This window comes from Daphnia pulex, chromosome 8 (assembly GCF_021134715.1).
Source record: "Daphnia pulex isolate KAP4 chromosome 8, ASM2113471v1".
Lineage (NCBI taxonomy): Eukaryota > Metazoa > Arthropoda > Branchiopoda > Diplostraca > Daphniidae > Daphnia > Daphnia pulex.
The window spans coordinates 11,580,979-11,601,153 of NC_060024.1; the positions used below are offsets into that span (position 1 = coordinate 11,580,979).

General features: G+C 41.1%; 3 protein-coding genes across 4 annotated transcripts; 1 reads left to right on the forward strand and 2 right to left on the reverse strand.

Moving 5' to 3' along the window:
• Positions 1 to 75: 75 nt before the first annotated feature.
• LOC124199862 (DNA polymerase theta-like) lies at positions 76 to 9,385 on the reverse strand. 2 transcript variants are annotated; one of them, XM_046595839.1, is made up of 11 exons: positions 8,292 to 9,385; positions 7,194 to 8,217; positions 6,673 to 7,132; positions 6,285 to 6,609; positions 5,892 to 6,233; positions 4,074 to 5,828; positions 3,709 to 4,008; positions 3,527 to 3,646; positions 3,324 to 3,475; positions 750 to 3,266; positions 76 to 682 (listed from the first exon to the last, which is right to left on the reverse strand). In XM_046595839.1, exons 1-10 carry the CDS (start codon positions 8,959 to 8,961, stop codon positions 3,132 to 3,134), a joined length of 5,283 nt encoding a protein of 1,760 aa, XP_046451795.1. In that variant the 5' UTR covers positions 8,962 to 9,385; the 3' UTR covers positions 76 to 682; positions 750 to 3,131. The 2 variants fall into 2 exon arrangements, with proteins under 2 accessions (XP_046451795.1, XP_046451794.1); XM_046595838.1 differs by having other exon boundaries at positions 4,074 to 6,233; positions 8,292 to 9,384.
• Positions 946 to 2,837, forward strand: LOC124199873 (pyridine nucleotide-disulfide oxidoreductase domain-containing protein 1-like). The gene is made up of 6 exons (XM_046595854.1): positions 946 to 1,086; positions 1,153 to 1,349; positions 1,407 to 2,049; positions 2,111 to 2,245; positions 2,304 to 2,517; positions 2,579 to 2,837. Exons 1-6 carry the CDS (start codon positions 1,015 to 1,017, stop codon positions 2,752 to 2,754), a joined length of 1,437 nt encoding a protein of 478 aa, XP_046451810.1. The 5' UTR covers positions 946 to 1,014; the 3' UTR covers positions 2,755 to 2,837.
• A 158-nt stretch (positions 9,386 to 9,543) lies between the features above and the next one.
• LOC124199864 (vitellogenin-like) lies at positions 9,544 to 15,837 on the reverse strand. The gene is made up of 14 exons (XM_046595840.1): positions 15,716 to 15,837; positions 15,581 to 15,604; positions 15,161 to 15,306; positions 14,949 to 15,092; positions 14,666 to 14,836; positions 14,355 to 14,597; positions 14,026 to 14,285; positions 13,723 to 13,959; positions 13,486 to 13,654; positions 13,031 to 13,417; positions 12,738 to 12,961; positions 12,442 to 12,661; positions 9,910 to 12,378; positions 9,544 to 9,843 (listed from the first exon to the last, which is right to left on the reverse strand). The coding sequence occupies exons 1-14, from the start codon at positions 15,747 to 15,749 to the stop codon at positions 9,667 to 9,669; spliced, it is 4,905 nt and encodes a 1,634-aa protein (XP_046451796.1). The 5' UTR covers positions 15,750 to 15,837; the 3' UTR covers positions 9,544 to 9,666.
• Positions 15,838 to 20,175: the final 4,338 nt, after the last annotated feature.

Sequence of the window (20,175 nt, forward strand, 5' to 3'; positions counted from 1 at the left end):
GTTTACCATAAAAGTTTAAATTAAATTCTTTCCTGTTTAAAAATCAAAGGTTCCAAAATCAAAATACACAAAAGCATTATTACAAAGAAGTGTATTTCATTTTCAAATTAAGCGATCGGATCCAATGGTCGATTAAAACCTCCTTTCCTATTCATATACTGTCGGTATTTTCGCTTGAGGACAACTTGAACTGTTCCGTGCATTGGCTCTTCATTTCCTTGGACATGTTTTCCTTTAGTTGTATCAAAAGTACCAAAGCCCATCAACTTCATCATTTCAGCTTCTTCTTCAGTTGGATCAATGAATTCTTCTGACGTTACTGGTTTTCTGGTGACTAATTTGGCAGGCTTCTCTCTGGATCTTGATCTGCTTCTTGTCTTTGATTTTTTGGTTCTTCTTTCCTTGCTTGCAGATCTTCTCCTTCGGTCTCTGTCTCTTTCATGCTCACGGCTTGATTTGCTTGGCTTTTCACGGTCTCTGTCTCTATCCCTAGACCTTTCTTTGTCTCTTTCACGTTCCTTGTCCACCTTACCACGTTCTCTATCTCGATCACGTCGACTGCGATCTCGTGAACGAGATCTATCGCGAACTTTTTCTCTTGACCTCGAGCGTTGTCTTCTTCGAGACGATGGCGAGACGCTCTTTTCTCTTCCTCTGCCCATGTTGAATTCAAACTGATTATCTGCATGATAAATTAAAATATAACAAATGGAATTCTCTCTATCAATTACACTAAAACGATTTCTCACCTGTCAAAGTTCAATAAAAGAAAAGTACCAGAATATCAATTGACAGAAACGACAAACGAGACAGCTCGAAACTCGAAGCTGTTCGTAGACAGTGCGAAAGAGATGGACTAAACAGCAACTTTTTATACCAAAACAATAAACAAACTGAAAATGTTCGTCTGCTAGTGCTGTCGTTTCAAACGTTTCAAACCGCTACATTTGCGTCCTCACTTACGTTGTTTCAAATTAAAAGTGTTGCCAAAAAATACAGTTAATTCATTGTACTATGGATGAAATAAAAGTTTTTGATTTCGTGGTGGTGGGTGGAGGTATAGCAGGAATTTCGACTATCGAACAGGTTGATGTGCAAAAAGAAATATGAAAGATTTTACTGCTCATTAGAATCTCCAACTTTGTTTTTTAGATATGCCTTCGATTGCCCCAGTCTAGTGTATTACTCTTATCCGCCAGCGCTTTCGTGAGAGTCGCAACCACAAGATTAAAATTAACAACCCACATTGAAGAATTGCAAATCCAGGAGGAGGCTGTCAATGACTTTCACAAGAGATATCCTAATGTCACTGTTGTGATAACAAAATTGGATAAAATATATCCAGAATCGTAAATATTTTAAGAAGTTATTTTGATAAACAGTGAAATTTACATAAATACTACTAGGCACATAATCAAAAGTTCCCTTGGAGAAACATTTGGATACAGAAAAATCTGCATCTGCTCTGGCTCTGTTCCTAAAGTAGTGGATTTTGACAGCCCCTTTATCATTGGATTGAGAGACACCGATTCAGCAGCTGATTTGAAACTTAAACTATCTAAATCAAAAAGAGTGTGCGTACTCGGCAACGGAGGAATCGCAACTGAATTAATTTACGAACTAAAAAACATTGACGTTATCTGGGTGATCCGTGATAAGTACATTGCATCCGCTTTTGTCGATAGTGGAGCTGCCGAATTCCTCATGCACTGTGCTGACGACACGGATAAAAATCCAACTCCAAACCAACATGCTAAAATGCTGCGATATACTACTGCCCACGTCTCCTCGGACGTTGAGAAAGGTATTCCAGGTTGCGCTTTGGGTCCAAACTGGCATGCAAGTCTGGAACTCACCGGGGCCCTGGAAAAGAAAAACGTGACCATTGAATATCAAACATTTATTAAAGACGTCAGTGTAACAAAGCCAGCAACTTTCCAGGGAACTGAAGAGTGGCCTGCTTACGTAACCCTCAATAACGGAAAAGTTTTTGGCTGTGACTTTATAGTAAGTGCTACTGGAGTTTCTCCTTCCATACCGGATATCGAGGTAAATTGTAACTTAAGATTATTCCCATTGCAACAAGTTTGGTTAATGTTTTTATTCTTAGGAAGGTAAGCCTTTCGCAGTTGGAAAAGATGGAGGAATATTGGTGAACCAATCAATGGAATCATCTATTCAAGACATCTATGCTGCAGGTGATGTTTGCACAGTTAACTGGGACGTAGCTTTTCACTGGTTTCAGGTGAGTTCACACGCGTTATGACGGACGAAGAAATATTAAACAGGAAGGTTTCTTACAGATGCGTTTGTGGTCTCAAGCGCGCCCAATGGGAGCATACGCAGGGCTGTGTATGACCGCCTCTCTTTTGAAGGAAGAACCTCCTTTGCTTGACTTCAGCTTCGAATTGTTCACTCACGTTACGCGTTTTTTCGGCTTCCGTGTCGTCTTACTTGGACTTTTTAATGGACAGAAATTGGGAGGGAAATATGAAGCACTCGTGCGCGTGACCAAAGGTATACATTACAAATCAACTAAAAACCATTTTGTAAATAAAAATTCCTTTGTTTTTACTAGGAGTTGAATATCTGAAATTAGTTGTAAAGGATGGTAAACTTCATGGAGCGGTTCTCATAGGAGATACGGAAATGGAAGAAACTTTCGAAAACTTAATTTTGAACCAGCTGGATATATCTCGATACGGAGAAAATCTCTTAAATCCGGATATTGATATTGATGACTACTTCGATTGAATCGCTGCTGTCAACTCAGTATTACTGTTCTGTCGCCTGTGATCTTTCAATAGTTTGTCTGAAATTAAATTATGTTAAAAGTGCGTTTCTTATTACAAATCATTATAATGTCGTTCTCGGTCCTAGGGGTAAGGGATAGAAAAAGTTAAGGATCGTATGAAGCATAGCACCAACACCATAAAATTTTAATAATTCAAAAATATATGAAAATCAAGTTAAGGCATGCAATACTTGTCCAATTTCGCTAAAGTGGGCCTTGGTTACGATGGATGCACTTAAAGCTGGGTATTCAAAAGGAAAGATTGGGTCATTTTCAGACAAAGAAAAGGGGGACAAAGCCAATAAATTTAGATAAGAAATCACAGTTGATTAGTAGCCTATGTGTAGGGTTCCATTGTTCCCCATGCTTTGCCAGTTTTTATTGCTACTGGTATGCGAATTTTCATTGGAATAGCTGTCTCCATACAGTGCCGAACAACGCGAGCGGCTCGTTCTACGCAGTTAGTTGGTATCTATACAATAAGAATGAAATAGATAAACTGTCATATTTTTGATTCTGTAAAACTTACCTCGAAAAGCAATTCGTCATGTATTTGGTGGACCAAATTAACATCGGCTAGCTTTTCCTTTAAGGAACGATTTAGCAGAATGACAGCTGTTTTCACAAGATCAGCTGCAGAACCTTGAATTTTCGTGTTTACTGCTTGTCGTTCAGCTTGAGCTAACGAAAAACGATCAGCAAAGTAAATAACAAACAACTTCAGCCTAATACCTCTTTGAGCCGCATTGTTGCTGTTGATGGATGGTAAGAACCGCCTTCGACCGAGGAGCGTTATCACAAATCCTTTGGACCGACACATGTTAATTGTGTTCGTTATGAACTTTTGAATGTCTGAAAGTATAAATGTCACGTTAGGAGAAAAATTTTAAATTGACAACAGCAACAATATTTACTGGGATAAGTAGAATGAAAAGAATCAACAAAGAGCTGAGCCTCTTCTTCGCTGACTTCCAATTGTTCAGCTAAACTTTTGCAACCCATTCCGTAAACAATTCCGTAGCATATTTGTTTAGCCTGTTGCCTTTCTTCATCTGTGACATCCTCCTGTTTCTTCTTTTTCCAAACTGATACGATACCGCGAAAAACATCTCCGTTAGGTTTACTTAAAATAGAACAAAGTCCGGTATCTTCACTCAAATGCGCTAATATTCGTAGTTCCAGCTGGGAGTAATCCGCAGAAAGCAAGGTAGTTCCTAAATTCAAAAGTTGAAGTTTAATTTGTGAGAAATTTAGCATATCAAAATGAAAAAGATATCACCTGTAGCTGCATGAAAGGCACTTCTAACATTAATCATCCGGCCATCAGAAAGTGAAAACGGCCTCGGAATGTGTTGTAAATTCGGTTGAACAATATTAACTCGACCCGTAGCATTTCGGAATTCGCATTCTCCAGCTATACGTTCCACTCCACTCACATGGAATGTGGATGCTTGTAGCAAGGGGCAGATGATGGTTTGAATAATAGCGCTGACTTTACGAAATTCTACCACCACTCTCGGCAATGGATGAACTCGACCTAATTTGATCAGCGATGCTTTACTGACGGAAAGTGGCTGGAACTTCTTTTTTAACGGATTGATGAAAGACTGTGGATTTTTTTCCTCGATGCAGAGGTTCAAAGATGCGACTATTTTGGATACTTCTTTTGGGCTGTTCAACGAAAACGACCGCCCTGCTAATCGATGAGCGGCTTCCTCCAGCATTTTCAAATGATTCCGCAATATCTGCAAAATCAATTCGCAATTGGAACGATCGAAGGCGATTCCAATTTGTTCCATCCGTAGCATTGTGGCCACCATTGGCATCTCCACGTCAACGAAAGGTTGCAATAATTCCTCCTTACTCAGGCGTTGCTTTAGCTGATGGAAGATGTCTAGTAGAGCGCAACACTCGTGTAGGATTTTTTCTCGTCCTCTATACATTTTAGTAGGTGATCCTTGTTGACTGTACATCTTACTAAGCTTCTGTAGGCTGACGGAAGAGTTGGACGGCTCCAAAAGCCATTGGCAGAGATCGACATCACGAAACAGCATCTCGTTGAGTAAATGATGGAACAATGGGCGAAGATCATTGGCGGTTGATCGTATGTCATAAACAATAAACTCGACCTTCAGTCGAATGAGAGCCTCTATCCAAGATTTCAACTTAGAAACCTTGGCTAAATCCAGATTGGAATCGAAACGCTCTCTGAGCTGGATGTAGTTGACACACTGACAAGACCAGGCAACAGCTACCCCCAAGATGGAATTCTTCTCTTTGTAGACGTTGATGGCCAAGCAATTTTGCCTCATGGATTCTTTGATGAACAACTCTAAACGGGAACTTGTTGTGATTTCATCAATCTTAAATTTTGACATTGGCATGCTTGAAGGAATGATGGAACTATCATCAGAAGAGAACGATAAGGCGAGCGGGGATTGAACCTCTATCTTAGGTTGAAGAAGGGAAGCTGCTGGTGTAGAGAATTTGCATTTTTTGGTTACTAGTTTGCCGATAGAGTGCTGATTTGGTGGAGTGGCTTCTAGGAAAGATACGTCTTCAACAGACACGCGTCGTTTGGAGCATTTCGGAAATGGCTTTTCCGTTACAGGTGCTAGTTTCTCTGCGCAAGCAGAAAAGGGTGGAGTACGTATCGTATCGAACAATTCATCGTCCGATAGCCTAAGACTCTCTAGAATTCCGGCGGCTTTAGTTAACGGAGTGCGGGGCGGTATCTGAATTACTCCTTGATTTTTTGGTGATCGATGTAGAGACTCTGCAAACGATTGCGAAGAATCTATTGATGACTCGGCAAACATGTCAGGGGTAATATTTGCCGGCTTCAAATTCTCCTTCATGGCGGACTTAATTTTGGCTGGAGGAGTAAGGGTATTTCGAAGGATAGGTGATTCCTTAAGGATCGGCGTCGACGCTTTTGGGGAATTCCGACATCCGACATCCGATAAGTTGGCCGACAAATTCTTTTCTATTGAATTCGGAATATCAAGAGGCACAAGTGATGTCCTTAATTTGTCTTGAGACAGCTTAGGCAAAGCTGGTTCATTGTTCACTTTGTCGTTCCATTGAATTTTGACTCCTAGTTCCAGCTGTAAAATCTTCCGAGCTTCAGATACCAGCGCGCGAGCGTCGACGTCGGTTTCACCCAGTTTCTTAGCTTCTTCCGTTTCCTTGGCGCTTTTAAAAGGGCAGGCATTCTTCAAGAGGACTTCGATGTTTTCGGGGGATGCTGTAGCCACTGCAGATACATTCGTTAGGCCAGCATCATAAAGTAATCTTGCGGTATGAGACAGCATTGATGGCAACCGCATCAAATCGCAAAGTTCAAGTTGGACACCAAACAGCAAGCGAGACTGGAAGTGTTCTAACAAAACGTAAAGCGTGTTCCAGCCGAGTCGGTGGCAAAAAATGGTCACCATACCTAGAAAAAAATGTTCATTATTGTTCGATAAATATGATTGAATAAACATACCAGCAAAAGTAGCCGTTTGTTGCTGCAAAGATTGAAGAGTTCCTTTGTTCATTTTGTAGGTTCGAGCCACGTTGGCTAGACGGACTTCATTCATTAATTCATGGAGTGCAAGGGCCGTATAGAATCGTCGGTGGATGGCCATTTGCCTTGACTGTCGAGGAGCCGTTGTAGTGACGGTGCCTTTCATAGCTCGAATCAGAAACCGTTCTTCAACTCCTACCGCTTCTCCAACGCGTTTTTGGCTTTCATTTAATTCTTCCCATAGTGTCAGATAATGAAGCCAGTCAATTTGCGTCATCTGGTCTGACACATATGTCGGAGTAATCTATGAACAATAAAAAGTTAGCTTAGTCAAAAGAAAATTTTAATAATTATTTTGGGAAAAAACCTGATAGACGAGATGAAGATCACTATCTAGGATTAGTCCTCTCCTGGCCGTTTTTAGTTCGTTAAGGAGAACCAAGCTCTCGTCCGGTGACAGTGACGACGCTAAACAGGCGAGCCCCAGTTGAGTAGGAGTCAGGCGTTCTTTGCCCTCATCGACTATTTGTCGGCGAATAAATTCGTTGCTCACTAACCAAGCGACACAAGCTTGAATCGCTTCATCTGGCACGTCATTTAACAATGCGAGCAGTGTGCACGAAGCATACAATTTCAAATCCTCTTCTGTTGAGGCTGATCCTGTAGCGATAACTTCTAACATGGCCCGTTTCATACTGGAGGTAACAGTCGTGGATAAGTCAGTAGAAGGTGTTGAATCTAAGAGTAGGCAACTCTTTAACGGTGGAGGTACAGCGTTGAACATTCGTTGAACTTGATGTTTTTCAGAAGGTTGACAGATGAGGTAACTGTAAAAATAGATATTAGTTAAAATTTGAAACTACAATTATTCCCAGAGTCTTATATTACCTATCACCGTCTGTGTCTACACCGAAGCGACCAGCTCGTCCAATCATCTGTCGGTAAACTAGTGAATCCATCACCGTTCCGTGAAATATAGGGGTACGAATGATGACTCGACGGGCAGGCAAGTTGACACCAGAAGAAAGGGTGGATGTAGCAATCAATACTCGAATAACGCCATGCCGGAAGGCTCCTTCGATATTTTCTCTTTCTTCCGTAGTTAAACCGGCGTGATGGAAAGCCACACCAAAGCGAATCGTTTGACCCAGTACCGGATCTAGTCCGGCAGGTGTTGCCTTCAAGCGTTCAAGTACTTGTGCTAATAAATCTCCTTTCAGTTGTTTGCGGAGGATGGCGCCGTAATCAGATGTTGCATTGGATCCGAGATTGAAGAATTCTCCGCTGATGTTCTGGGCCATTTTCTCGCACCAATTTTTAGTCGGGCAAAAGATCAAAACAGAATGACCATCAAGCATCGTTTCAAGACACAAGTAGATCAAATGTTCGATGTCGTTGGGGACGAGACGAGCCGGATCAATCTTTCTGATTAATCGAAAGTCCGGGTGGCAAATGTCTGTACCGATTTTGATGTGTTCTTTTAATGCGATGGGTCTGAAGTTTGTTTGATAAAGATCTGCACGCAACCATTTGGCAAGAATTTCAAGACTTGGCAGGGTGGCTGACATTCCAACTATTTGAATGGGAGAGCGACTTCCACTACGAGTTGCGGCATACAATATTTTGGTTAGCAGTAACTCTAGGAGATATCCACGATGAGAGTCTCCAATGATGTGAAGCTCGTCTACCACAACAATACCCAACTGGTCAAGGGAACCATCTTCAATTAGTCTATTAACGAGACTATTTGCCTTTTCGATGGTGCAAATAGCTATATCACAGTTTTTGAGTCCCCCAGGTGGATTACTGGATCCAGCAAAGCTCTCCACTCGAATACCAACGTCTTCCGTGACGCTTTTCAAAAAACGGGTTTTTTCTCTTGCAACAGCTACGAAAGGTAAAATGTATAATGCTGAAAAAAAAACAGTGTAAGGAAGTGTGAGTTTTCTATTAATCATTATATTAATAAAAAAATGAATTACTTACCCTTCTTTTTTAAATCAACCACTGTTTTCAACATCAGCAATTCAGAAACCAGGGTTTTGCCAGATGACGTAGGTGCACTGTAAATCAAGTTGCTTCCAACCAATACTTTTCCTGTCTGAAGACAATCAACTTGCCAGGGAAATAAAGTGGTAATTTTCTTTTCAGCATATTTCTGTACAACAGCAGAAGGTAAACCCCAATTTTGCAAGTGGAGCTTTAAGATAGAACTGGAACGCAAACTGGCTTTACGAAGACTTGCTGCTGAATTAGCCACAGGTGTTGAACATGAGAGGGGTGATGAGTGCACCGATGCTGAAAGAGAGTTTGTTTTTTTATCCAAAACTGATGAAGTTCCTGACTTGATTTCAGATGGTTTTGAACCTAAGAGCCCAGCAATAGATGCAGAACAACTTGCATTGGTGTTAGTTGAAAGCCTTGAGCGTTGACTGTGAGAATTCAAATCTAAAGAAACAGATGCATTTATCAAAGAACTTTTTTCGTGAACAGTTGATGAATGGCTTGAGCTTGCAACTATCGAGGTCCTATCAGTTTGTAAATTAGCAGAAGTTTCTTGATTTTCATTATTAACTTGAGCATTCGCTTCTAATAAACTGATTTCTGCCAACAACTGTGACCCAAGGGAGGCTCCCCAGCTTAAATTCATCGACATTTTGTTTAGCTTTTACTTTGAAGGACAGACCGTAAGGAAGTCATTCAAAATAATAGAATTCAAACTTTTTGATAATTACGACTAAAATATAACACACAAACTACAGTCAAAAAGTATTTTTTAGGTTGACCGGTTGACCCAAAATTTAGGTTGATATCAAAATAAATAGATTTTAAAATTTATAAAATGTAAACAGAAATGTCGTGAAATGCTTGTTTCATTCAAGGCCTCAAACCCTCAAACCTAACACCAAATAGTCTAATAATTGAGATATTAGTCGACTTCTCCCGTTTCCCCGTTTGAACAAAAACAACACTTTGGAAATTGAATGCCAACTGAAAAGAATCGGCTGCAAATTTAACAGAGTTGCCACATCGAATTATTCCCAGGTCCGACGCCCCACGACAAGGTCCAAAAAGCAAAATGCCAACTGCATCTGCATCCCGTATTCCCAAGCAAAAGTTTTGGGCTTATTTTTTCTGTAATTATACTTAAGTGTTAATACGACATCACCATTCTCACCAACGCTTCACAATAAATATATAGAACAAGTTCCGGACCATCAATTGAATAACTGAAACATATGAAGCCAATCTAGTTTATTGTAGTATCAGAAATTGCGGTGTTGTAAACATAAACCAATTGCCACTACTGTATCTGTATCTCCAATGTTATAGAGGAACGTAAAGAAAAAGTTATTTACAATTACAAATGGTAATAGTTTTTGCGTCCGTTTTCTGGACGATCATAGTCTTGGCATTTTCCTTTAGCGGAATATCCAGTGGCCTTCAAGTCGTAATCAGGAAGGTAAGTGTTGAACTGCTGATCAGCAGACAGGCAAGACTTGGCCGCGTAGTTATTGGAGTAGTTATCGCCAGATAGCTATAAGAATAACAATAAATAATTAAATCATGAAAAAAAGAAATTATGATCAATCAAAAGCAATACCTTGAAGCTGGCAGCCATAAGTTCGCCGGAAGTTAAGACGCAACGATCGGCAGTCTTGAATTCACCGGTAAGCTCCTGATTGAAATCACCGCACAAACCGCATGCACGGCCGCGCATGTGAATGGGGGCTGAAAGCTCAACGTAATCTCCCTTGATCTTCATCCAGAATTGGATGCTTCGGATGTCGAAAATCAAACCTCCTTCGGGCATGGGGAAGACAACCATTTTGATGGACTTGGAACCAGGGGTGCGGACCTCGATGAAACTTCCCTTTTCCATTTTAGTGAAATCAGTCTTGGCTCCGTTGACGGAAACGTAGGCGGTGGGATCCATTTCAATGGTATCCTTGCCCAAGTGAACGGTGATGATTTTCTGGCCATAGTTACCCTTACGGGCGAGAATGGCAATCTGCGATCTCCTGCTGCAGTCGGTCAACAGGACGTGGTCATTGCCGTCAACAGCGTACTTGTAAGAAGCGCCATCGAAAGTGTCGACGGAACTGGATCCAACGTAGCACTTGGCCTCGGAAACACCTCCCGAGAACCAATTGAGCGATTGTGCGATAAAGTTGGTTCCGGCCGACAAGGGATAGTAAGACTTGAGGGCGAGGAAAGTCATCGGTGAGAAGCGTTTCCAGCTCGCCATGACATCCTCTCTGACGTTCTTGGCCACGACAACCTCATGAGGACGGACGAAAGTCATGTCGCTTTCTCCGGTGAGCGGGTCGCGTTTGATGCTCCAGCTGGCCTGTCCGGGAGTGTTGGTCTGGGCGTGTTTGTGCTCAACGATGAAAGGTTCAATCAGACGGTTCATGTCGAAGGAGAATCCGCGAGCCCATTGCAACCACCAATCGACCATGTTATCAGTCACGGATTTCATTTCGTAATTGTTGTAAGTATGATCCAAGATACGAGCTTCAGTGCAAGCGGGACTGCCTTCCAATCCGGAAGCCATATCCTTAAGACATTGTTTACCGGAAGCGCTGTTGATGGCGGCCTGGGCAGCAGATTCATCACGGCTGAGTTTGGCTGTGAAATGGACTTTGCGTTCGCATTCGGGTCCGAATCCAATGTCGTCCTCTTCAGTCATTTCCAGCACGTCTTTGCTGAATCCATAAATAGGGGGATTGTTCCACTTACGGACGGCCTTGTAGCAGATTTTCGAGTTGACTTTTTTGTAGCCGTTGGGACCGGTCGTGCTGTGCTCCGCTTGCCAATCGAGGCAATCCTTGGTGTAACGCGTGTTCATGGCCATGCCAACAGTGGAGGAGAAATGATCGATAGTGCCATCTTTACCTTCAGCAGTGACAGTAGTCTCCATCAAACGAGCATTGCCGTTTTCGATATCGGAGAAAAGATTGACGACGAGTGGGCGGAAATGATCGCGGATGGGACTGTAAGAAATCACCTCGGGCTCGGTAGGATATCTCGCCTGGCTGGATCCCGATTCGTAGACCAAATTGTTGGTGCTGGATTTAGCGGCGTACTGGAAAAACATGGACATGGCGACGTTCTTGGCGGTGGTGCCGTAAGGATCGTAGCGAATCTTGTACTTGCGGTTGTTGAGTTCCAGCGGAAGCATACCCAAATTGGAAAAGCTGTTCATGTCCCATTTGGAAAGCCAGTCTCTCCACGAGAAATTGTTAGAGAGCGATTCGGTTTCTTCAAACATCTTAACGTTAACGCCCATCAATTGTCCTCCCAAATTGAAATCGCGTTTCAAAGGTTTGTCGGTGACGCTGATGACGTAGAGTTCTTGGCCCTCAAGGGTTGGTTTGATGAAGCTGCGGCTTACGGTGTAGGGTTTAACGTGGTAGTAGAGAAGATCGATAATCTTGTCGGAAGGAATCATGTTAATGATCCATTTTTGCTTGGGATAAGCAAAATTCATATTCCTTGGAGCGTGAGAATCAATCAGAACGTCGACTCCGGTTGCGATGTAGCTACCGCTGAATGGAACATCGACGCGAATTTCGCCAACCAATTTCCAGGTGGACAAAACGTTCAGGTCGGTATCGATGCCTCCCTTACCGTCGCTCTTGATCTCGCCTTGAATGGAAAAGACAGTGGCCAGATTGAACAAGTAGCGCATGGGCAGACCCAGCTCGGTGGCAAAGCGGGCATTGTAATCGCCCAACATGCGATACTTGGTGGTGCTAATTTTCGTTTCTCTTGTTCGATTCATGTTGGCAGCCATGAACTTGGGAATAGACTCGGTCAAGTCGGCAAAGTTGGCGAAACGGTTGACTGAGCCTCCCAACATGTCGATGTGCATAAGTCCAGCAGTCTTGTCAGCTGGGCGAGCGACGGCGTACAGAGCATCCCAAATTCCCTTCAAAGCATCTTCTTTCTTGTCACCCAATTTCTCTCCTGCAGCCCACAAGGCGCCGTACTTGGGATTCACGCTGCCGTAGATTCGGCCCATGATGCTGGACCAGGTGTCGAACATGTTGAAGTTCCACAAGTTGATCTAGACATAATTGTTATTTGAGTTTATCGGCGAGTGGATTTTTAAGTATCAAGCGATTCTTACCGTAAGGACCTCTTTGGCCAAGGGACCGAGTTGATAGTAGTAAGAGTTTGAAAGATAGGCGGCGAAAGGTTGATCAGGATCTCGGTGAGTGATGGTGCGCATCATGACGGCGATTCCTTCAGTCATATGGGATGATTGAATATCACCGAATGAGAACGGCATTGTTGGCTGGGTCGATCCAGGCTTAGCCAAGCAAAGGGCGACGGTGGCCTTGCTAGCGCTACAAATGAAAACATAGAAAAATGAGATGGTAAATGGTAACTGCAAAAGACCATAAAATGTAAAAAGAAAATTACATTTCGGAAAGCATGGGGGTAGAGGCTGGAACCTTGCTCAACGAGTTGATCAAAGTGTGGGTGAAAGAAGCCATTTGGCGGCTAGGTTCGAACCAAGTGCTGGCGGCGAATTTCTGGAAGTAGTGTTGAGGTGCGTTCGACATCAAGAGGAGACCCAATGAAGCCATACGGATTTCAGGGCGCTCTCCGGCGTTACCAGCCAAACTGGCCAACATCGGGTGAATCTGTGGAAAAATGATTAAAAAACAGTCAATTATTTTGATCCGATTGTTATTATAATTTTGTCGCTATACCTTTTCTGGGACCGTCAAAACGACACGCTGGAGCGAAAGGATGGCTCGGAGACGTTCGGCGGTGTCGTCGAATTTGTCGTTGCCACGGATGACGGGCAACAGAACGGGAACTACTTCCTCAACGCCAAGGTTTCCAATAGCCGCCAAGACGACCATACGATCAAAGACTTCGCTGCTAGATTCGAGTTCCTTGGCGAGCAGAGGCAAGAATTCGTAGGAGATGATTTTGCTTTTGCTGTCGCAGAAGTCTCCCATGACGGAGACGGGGTATTTCTTTGCGGCTGAGTGGCGAGAGCTGCATGCGGAATTCAACAAATCGGCAACAGTCATCAGAGAAGTCTGCAACAATTGCTTTGACGATTGGACTGGGCCAGATTTCAACAAATTCTGGAAAGGAAAATATTTCAATGAGGATAATATTTGATTTTTATACATTTCCATTAAGTGAAACATACCATAAGCTCTTTGAGCAGTTCCTGAGTTGGTGTCTTGACATGGTAACCAAGAGCAGCCATAGCCCATGATGCCTTTTGTCCAGTAATCTGTTCAGTTTCAATCAATTCCTTGATCAACATAACAGTCGGGTTACTTCCGGCTTGAACAACGCAGTCGATGAACAAAGTCCTGCATCATTAAATTTAGTTAATTAAAAAAATCTCAGACGTTTTTTTGTTTGGTCATATGCGACTTACACAACGACATCATCTTGGTTCTTGACATCTTCCCACAAATATCTCAACTCATCCAGAGAGAACATGGGCAAAACACGGCCAACGACAGCCAGACGATCGAGATTGTCCTGTTCGGAATCGGAGTTCTCCTTCAAATCGCTAGCAACAACCTGGAGGCTGTCCAAAACGCTTCCGTGCAGAGCCTCAATAGGTGCTGGGCTCTTGGCGTAAGCACCATGCAAGTTGGGCTGAACGGCACTGCAAGAAAACATACGAAATAGGTGAAACTCGTCTTCCAAATCAAAAATCTTAAAAGAAACTTACACTCCATCCTGGCTGAGTTGGTTGAAATCACCAAAGACGTAGTTCAGGCTCTTGTGCTCTTTGGGATAAGCTGGAGCGGCCAAGCGCGCGCCGATGCTTTCCTTCTTCTCCAACGTCAATTTGGTGATAACGGCGTTGACCAACTCGTCGGTTTTAGTGGCGAACGGCTGAGCCATCAGGTCGCTGTAACCACCGGCATAAACAATAGTGAGCTTGGACAAAGATTCTCCGCAAGCCAAGAATTTAGTCACTGCAGTTCGCTGTTGAACAAAATGTTATGTTAACAACACATCAAATGAATAAAAATCGTTATAGATCGTTTTAATTACCTTCAAGAAATGGCCACAGTTGGCCTTGTCAAGATCGCATTCATAGCTGTTGGATGTAGTTGTGTGCCAAGCTGGGTTAGTCTTGCAATTGTTAAAGTCTTTGGTTTTAAGGATTTGATAAACAGGCTTGCTTCCGCAAACATCATCGAAGGATTCAAGTTTGAATCCAGCGGAAGCGAAGACCTGAGCGTAGGGCAAGCGGCTAATCTCAATGGAAGTACTGCAGTCACCAGTCACCGAATCCTGCGAATGAAATGCAAAATTAGCCACACAATGAATAAAGTGTCTCATGTTTGGGCTTAGAAAAATACCTCCAAAACGGTCAGAGTGGCTTTTTCGCCATCCTTTGTGGCCGCTTTGTAATTGAAAGCAGCGCCATCGTTACGGACACCCGTAACGTCCAGTTGCAACTGGCTGGCGATAGCTTTCTTGATGTTGACGATCCACAAGGGTTCACCAGCTCCAGTTTTGATTCCGGAGATCTACACAATAAAGAATTGGTTATAATATTATATCATTATGTGATGTGTATTTTTTAAAATAAAATCATTAGCGAAATTAAGGAGTGAAATTTAAATAAAAAGATGGACGTACCGAGCCCTGTTTGTGGTAAATGGTGAAAGGAGCGTAGAGAACATCCAAGTCGGGGATTTCGTCCGCTTCTCCTTCAATGTCTTGGGTTCTGTCCAATGCATTTCCCAAGAAATAACCGTTGCGCTTGACGGTGCTGTAAGTCAGCTGGTTAGAATAGAGGAGCAGTCTTTGTTATCAACTCACGAGAAAAATAATGCGTCGAATGTTTTTACCTGGACGGCGAGGGTGTAATCGTCAACACTTTGAACGGTGACAATGCTTTCCAATTCAACGACAGCGTTCTGTTGCTTCAGTTTGTTGATACCAGCCGCTGAGCGACCGACGTACTTGTACACGTATTGAGTGCCTGGTTCCCATCCTATTTGAGATTATATCACAAGAAATCTATTACATACACTTGCACAAATATATAATTTCCTAGCTCACTTTTAATCACAGTCAAATTGGACTATTGATGCAGATTAACTAGTTCTACTTTCGGATAAATTTATAAAAAATTTAACCTTGATTTCAACTACAGGAAATGAATAAAGAAGACATTCTACTACAAATGTTTGAACAGCGCTAAAAATTTAATTCAATTCCATTTTACTAGTCTATTGCAAATAATAAGGAAATTTCTTTTGACTTACCCCACGTCAGACACAGAAGGCCCACTAGAAAAATAAACAAAAGAAATTTTAATGAGAATGTTAGATAGGTTACAACTATAATAAGTCATTTTCCTACAACTAAGAAAAATCAGAGAAAACTTTGGTTTAACTTACACAAAACTAAAAGAGAGGAATAATTTTTAACCATCTTAACGTTTTTGCTCAAGCTGCTTTGGCAAGCTTATGCGTAAAAATCTAACAGCTCGGCACTTCTTAAATAGTCTACCTAGCCAGCCTTGCATGAGGTCGATGGCACACCCACCAACCGCAGGGCTCCGCCTCGTTTCTTAAAAGAAATGAAAATAGAATTTTCTTTCTATCAATTATGGAGCTTTAAAAAATCTCGATCTTGTTATCAATAACATACATCTTTTCTATGACGGAATGGCGGGAATCCAAAAGGCAGCAAACTCTGATAATTGGTTATATTCAAAGAGAATTTTGGAAAAAAAATCTTTAATAAAGCGCATTTCTCTTTAAAAAATGTATCCCTAAAATGTTGATGCTCATTAATAGTAATAGAATTTTTTGTGGTTTTTATTATTCAGTAATCTGAAGGCTGAACCGTCTCTATATCATACTACTCTGAAATGATGTAATGTAAAGGAATCAATCTGGATTAGGGAAATAGTTTCCACATATGTATTTTATAGACCTCGATGTAATAATGAGTTATATATAGCGTTTATAGCATTTAACGTAATAAATCATGCTTAGTCGGCGAGCTTGTAGATAAAATTTTTGTTTACAGCGCTGGAATTTAAACTTTAATGCAAGCATAAAGCAGCTCAATAAAAATCTTTCTTATCGCATGGACAATATCACATATTACGTAGATGAATTTAAAAATACAAAGCAAATAATAAGCTGCTGCCTATGCCCATAGTAACAAATTTTGTTCTATAAATTTCAACTCATGCAAGCTCCCTTGGTTTCAATACAAGGTGTCACTTCAAACGAGGTGAAAAATAAAATAAACAGGTGAGCATGATCAATGTGTTGTCAATGTTCTGGTACCTATTACGACCGGTTTCTTGAACTGGATAAACAAAATCTTTTAAATCAGAAATTCTGAATAATAATAAAAAAAGGAACCGACATCAGGTAGTCATTTTGAAAAAGAAAAATTCGCTTTGTAAGCATGACTCTGCACTTCTCAAACTCGAAGCGCAAAAAATCGTTGGAAACAGAAATCGGGGCATCGAACAGGTTCGCTTTTTTTGTCTTGTTTTATTATTCTGTGTACCGTGGGCTATCACAAGGATAATGGCATTTTCTTTAAAGTCTTCCATAAGGATTTTTTTTATTGTTCAGATATTTCAAAGTTTATAATTTACCTATACTTTGATTATTTCGAGAATAACATTTAATAAAATAATTACATATCCCGATTTGGATTCTATCCCGTCGAAAACTCACACATATATGCGATGGCGTCGTTCTCTAATAAAAGATGGAAAGAACTTTGCTTCCTTGTAATTTTATGTTTTCCCACCTTTTTATTTATGAACGTTATAAGGGATCTGTGATAGACATACAGGATCGCTGCGTACAAGTCTACCAATATGCGCAGCTATTTTTCAATGACGTGATCATTCCGAGCTAAAGTGATTGCGAAAATGCTTTTCTTTTACACATCTCTATAAGGACTGCCTTATTAGTTTATTCCAGTGAAAACATACTAAGCTACTAAGTCCTCTTGTCTATGCTGTGTTTACTCTGCACCACATTTGACTGGTTCACGCCGAGCTCATTCGTGATTTCCTTCCTCCGCGAAAGAGCGCCATGGAATGGCTTTGAGTTTGAGAGGTACATTGTCTTCGTGGTTTTATTCCTGGCGGTTCTGAACCGGAGCAAGTTCTTAAAGGCGTTTCCCTCTTCATATAGGCTACCCAAGAACAGTCTTGAATCCATGTATCCTGCTTATACTACGTAGACAGAGTAAGCCCGAGGCAGGTGAGCGTGCAAAATTTTGAGATACGTACGTTTTTTGCTCTATTATGCCAATTTGAAAAAAAGGCGAGATGAAAATGAACCTTCGTTTATTCTTAAGGACATTACAGTATATATATACTGTATCCTTGTTATAATAAACCAAGGCAAACGAACTTCAGAAGTGGAAAAGAAAGGAAACGAAGGACTCGAAATAAGAAATAAGAACCTTTGGGTAGGTCAGTTCAAAGAATAACACCTGATGATTTGAATTTTTCGCTAAGCCATTATTATGTCATATTATATTTCGCAGCTTTATTTCGTTTTCCCTGTTGCTAGGGGCACAAAATGTTTCGTGGATTTCAAGGTAAACCTTGTGAATCTCACGACTAAAAATAGTTGAACTAAAAGAAACAAGTCTTCCTTCTACATTTGGCCTTCCTTTAATGCAGTTTACAAATTAATGCTGACGCCCAGTGCGTATAAAATTAAAAGTATACCTGGAAGACGACAACCATGACTATGCACAATTTTGTGCACTTTTTAACACATGCAAATATTTAAAAGTTTACAGTCGCAAACGTCCTTCATCCTTTTTTAAGTGTGCGATGAATACGAATCGAGAAATTTAGCCATCAGATGGTCAACCGAATCATTTGAATGAATATCGAACAAAGGGCATTTCAACAAATATATATCACATCCTGTATTACAAACATGCCTAGCTTACGTATTTATGTATCTAGCCAATTTCCAAGTATAAGGGAAGTTTAACTTTGAACTTTGGCTTAGCAACTGGATCACCCACGCATGTTATATTGGCCTTCCTATATTAAACAGTTGGACACATATAACATTGCCACTTGAACTGTATTGGCGACATACCCATGCGTCAACTGGGCTGATATTCATCAAGGATTGTGTTGTAAATTTAAGACTATTAAAAACTTACTTCAGTTACACGCTATGGCAATACGAAATCGTGTCAAAAGTATACATGTTCTGAAAACATTTTCGTTGATAGGCTATGATAGCCTACGTGTTATCGAAGGCAATAAAAAACCTGCTCCAGTTACATGTTTTTCTCGCACTGAATGTGAGTTTGGGTTAGCAACTGTCACTAAACTAAGTCAACTAAATGATAGAATTCAAGCCCTGAGTGCTGAGTGTCTTGATGACACTAATATCGTGTTGATCGTGTTCATCTAACATCGAAACTGTTGAACGCACCTCACGTCAAAATAACAGGGTTTCTGTTTTTCGTATTTGCTCACGAGTAGCCGGATTGGCGGCGTCACATTGATAGTAAGTTTTTGGAAAAACGGAAGGTCAGATATAAAGTTTGTGATGTTTAAAAAAAAAAAAAAAAAAAAAACAGTTGGCCAGTCCAGATGGGGCCAGCTTTTCGAAATCAAAGTGTTGAATGACAATCGCTGGAAATCAAACTTGTCGGTTGCTAGTCAGCGGTTGAGTTTCACACACGGTTAAAACGGGTAAATGACTAAATGTTTTGACATGTATGATCATATTAACCGCATGCAACAGAAAATCATTTTGCCAAATCTCGAAAAAGGATAATCGCATTCAATTTCTGAACTGTGAACAGCTTCATGCAAAAGGTATATAACATACTTTTTAAACTTGTTTTGAACAGAACAAATAACAAATCAAATACTGGCCATTATAATATTGCCTTATCTGGTAGCCTACAACTGTTTCTCTTTTGCTTGCGGCTCTAAAATTCTTCTTAAAGCGTAATTGAAACTTCGTGTAGCAACAAAAGTTTTTTTTGTGTGAAACACGCCACAGTCGCCACAGCTTTTTCTCGGTTATGGGCATTGGGCAAACCGGTTTGGCATGTTTCACACAGAAAATTGCTCTTGATGTCTGATGGCGTCTAGGAAGTACTACAAGTTGATGGAGCGCCGTGACTAAGCAACTCTTTGCATGCGCGAGTGTGTGTGTCTGTGGTTTTTTTACAATGTTATCTGGAAAAATGTTATCATGATCGAATGTTCAAACCTTGAAATGATTAAGAAAAATTTGCATCGGCAATTGCTGATAACTTCAACCTAAATGGCGCTAGCTCTCCCTCCACTCCGATGGCTCTAAAATGAATAATTCAACTATTGCTATTATTTAGAAAATGTCCAAACCTTCTATTCCTCGTTACTTTTCTATGATCTTTGATAACGAATTCAACATGCGATATTTTCAAACAATCAAAACCGGGATCAAAACAAAGCTGGAAAATTCAAGTGACGGCCGAACAAATAGAAGTCACTCTTTAACTTTTTGGTAAATGTTACATTCAACAGTTGTCGATCTCATTCTCACACAAGTCTCGTGCATAAATCTGCCTTGTCAATTTGCGAATTCTAGGGGTTGAATCGCACGTGATGCTACAAGAGACAATTATTTCGATTCCAAGACCCAGCCATAGCTAGCTGCATTCTAGATAAAAAATTGTGATGAACTAATGATCAACAAACAAAAGTTGCATCATGTATTGACATAAGAGTAACGGCGGTCAGAAACTGGCCTGGCAACTGGCGAAGAGGTACGGTTTAGAAAGGTTTTTCAATGACATAATAATTGTGAGTATGCAATAAATGTGTTTTGAACAGGTTTCTCTTTTTTCT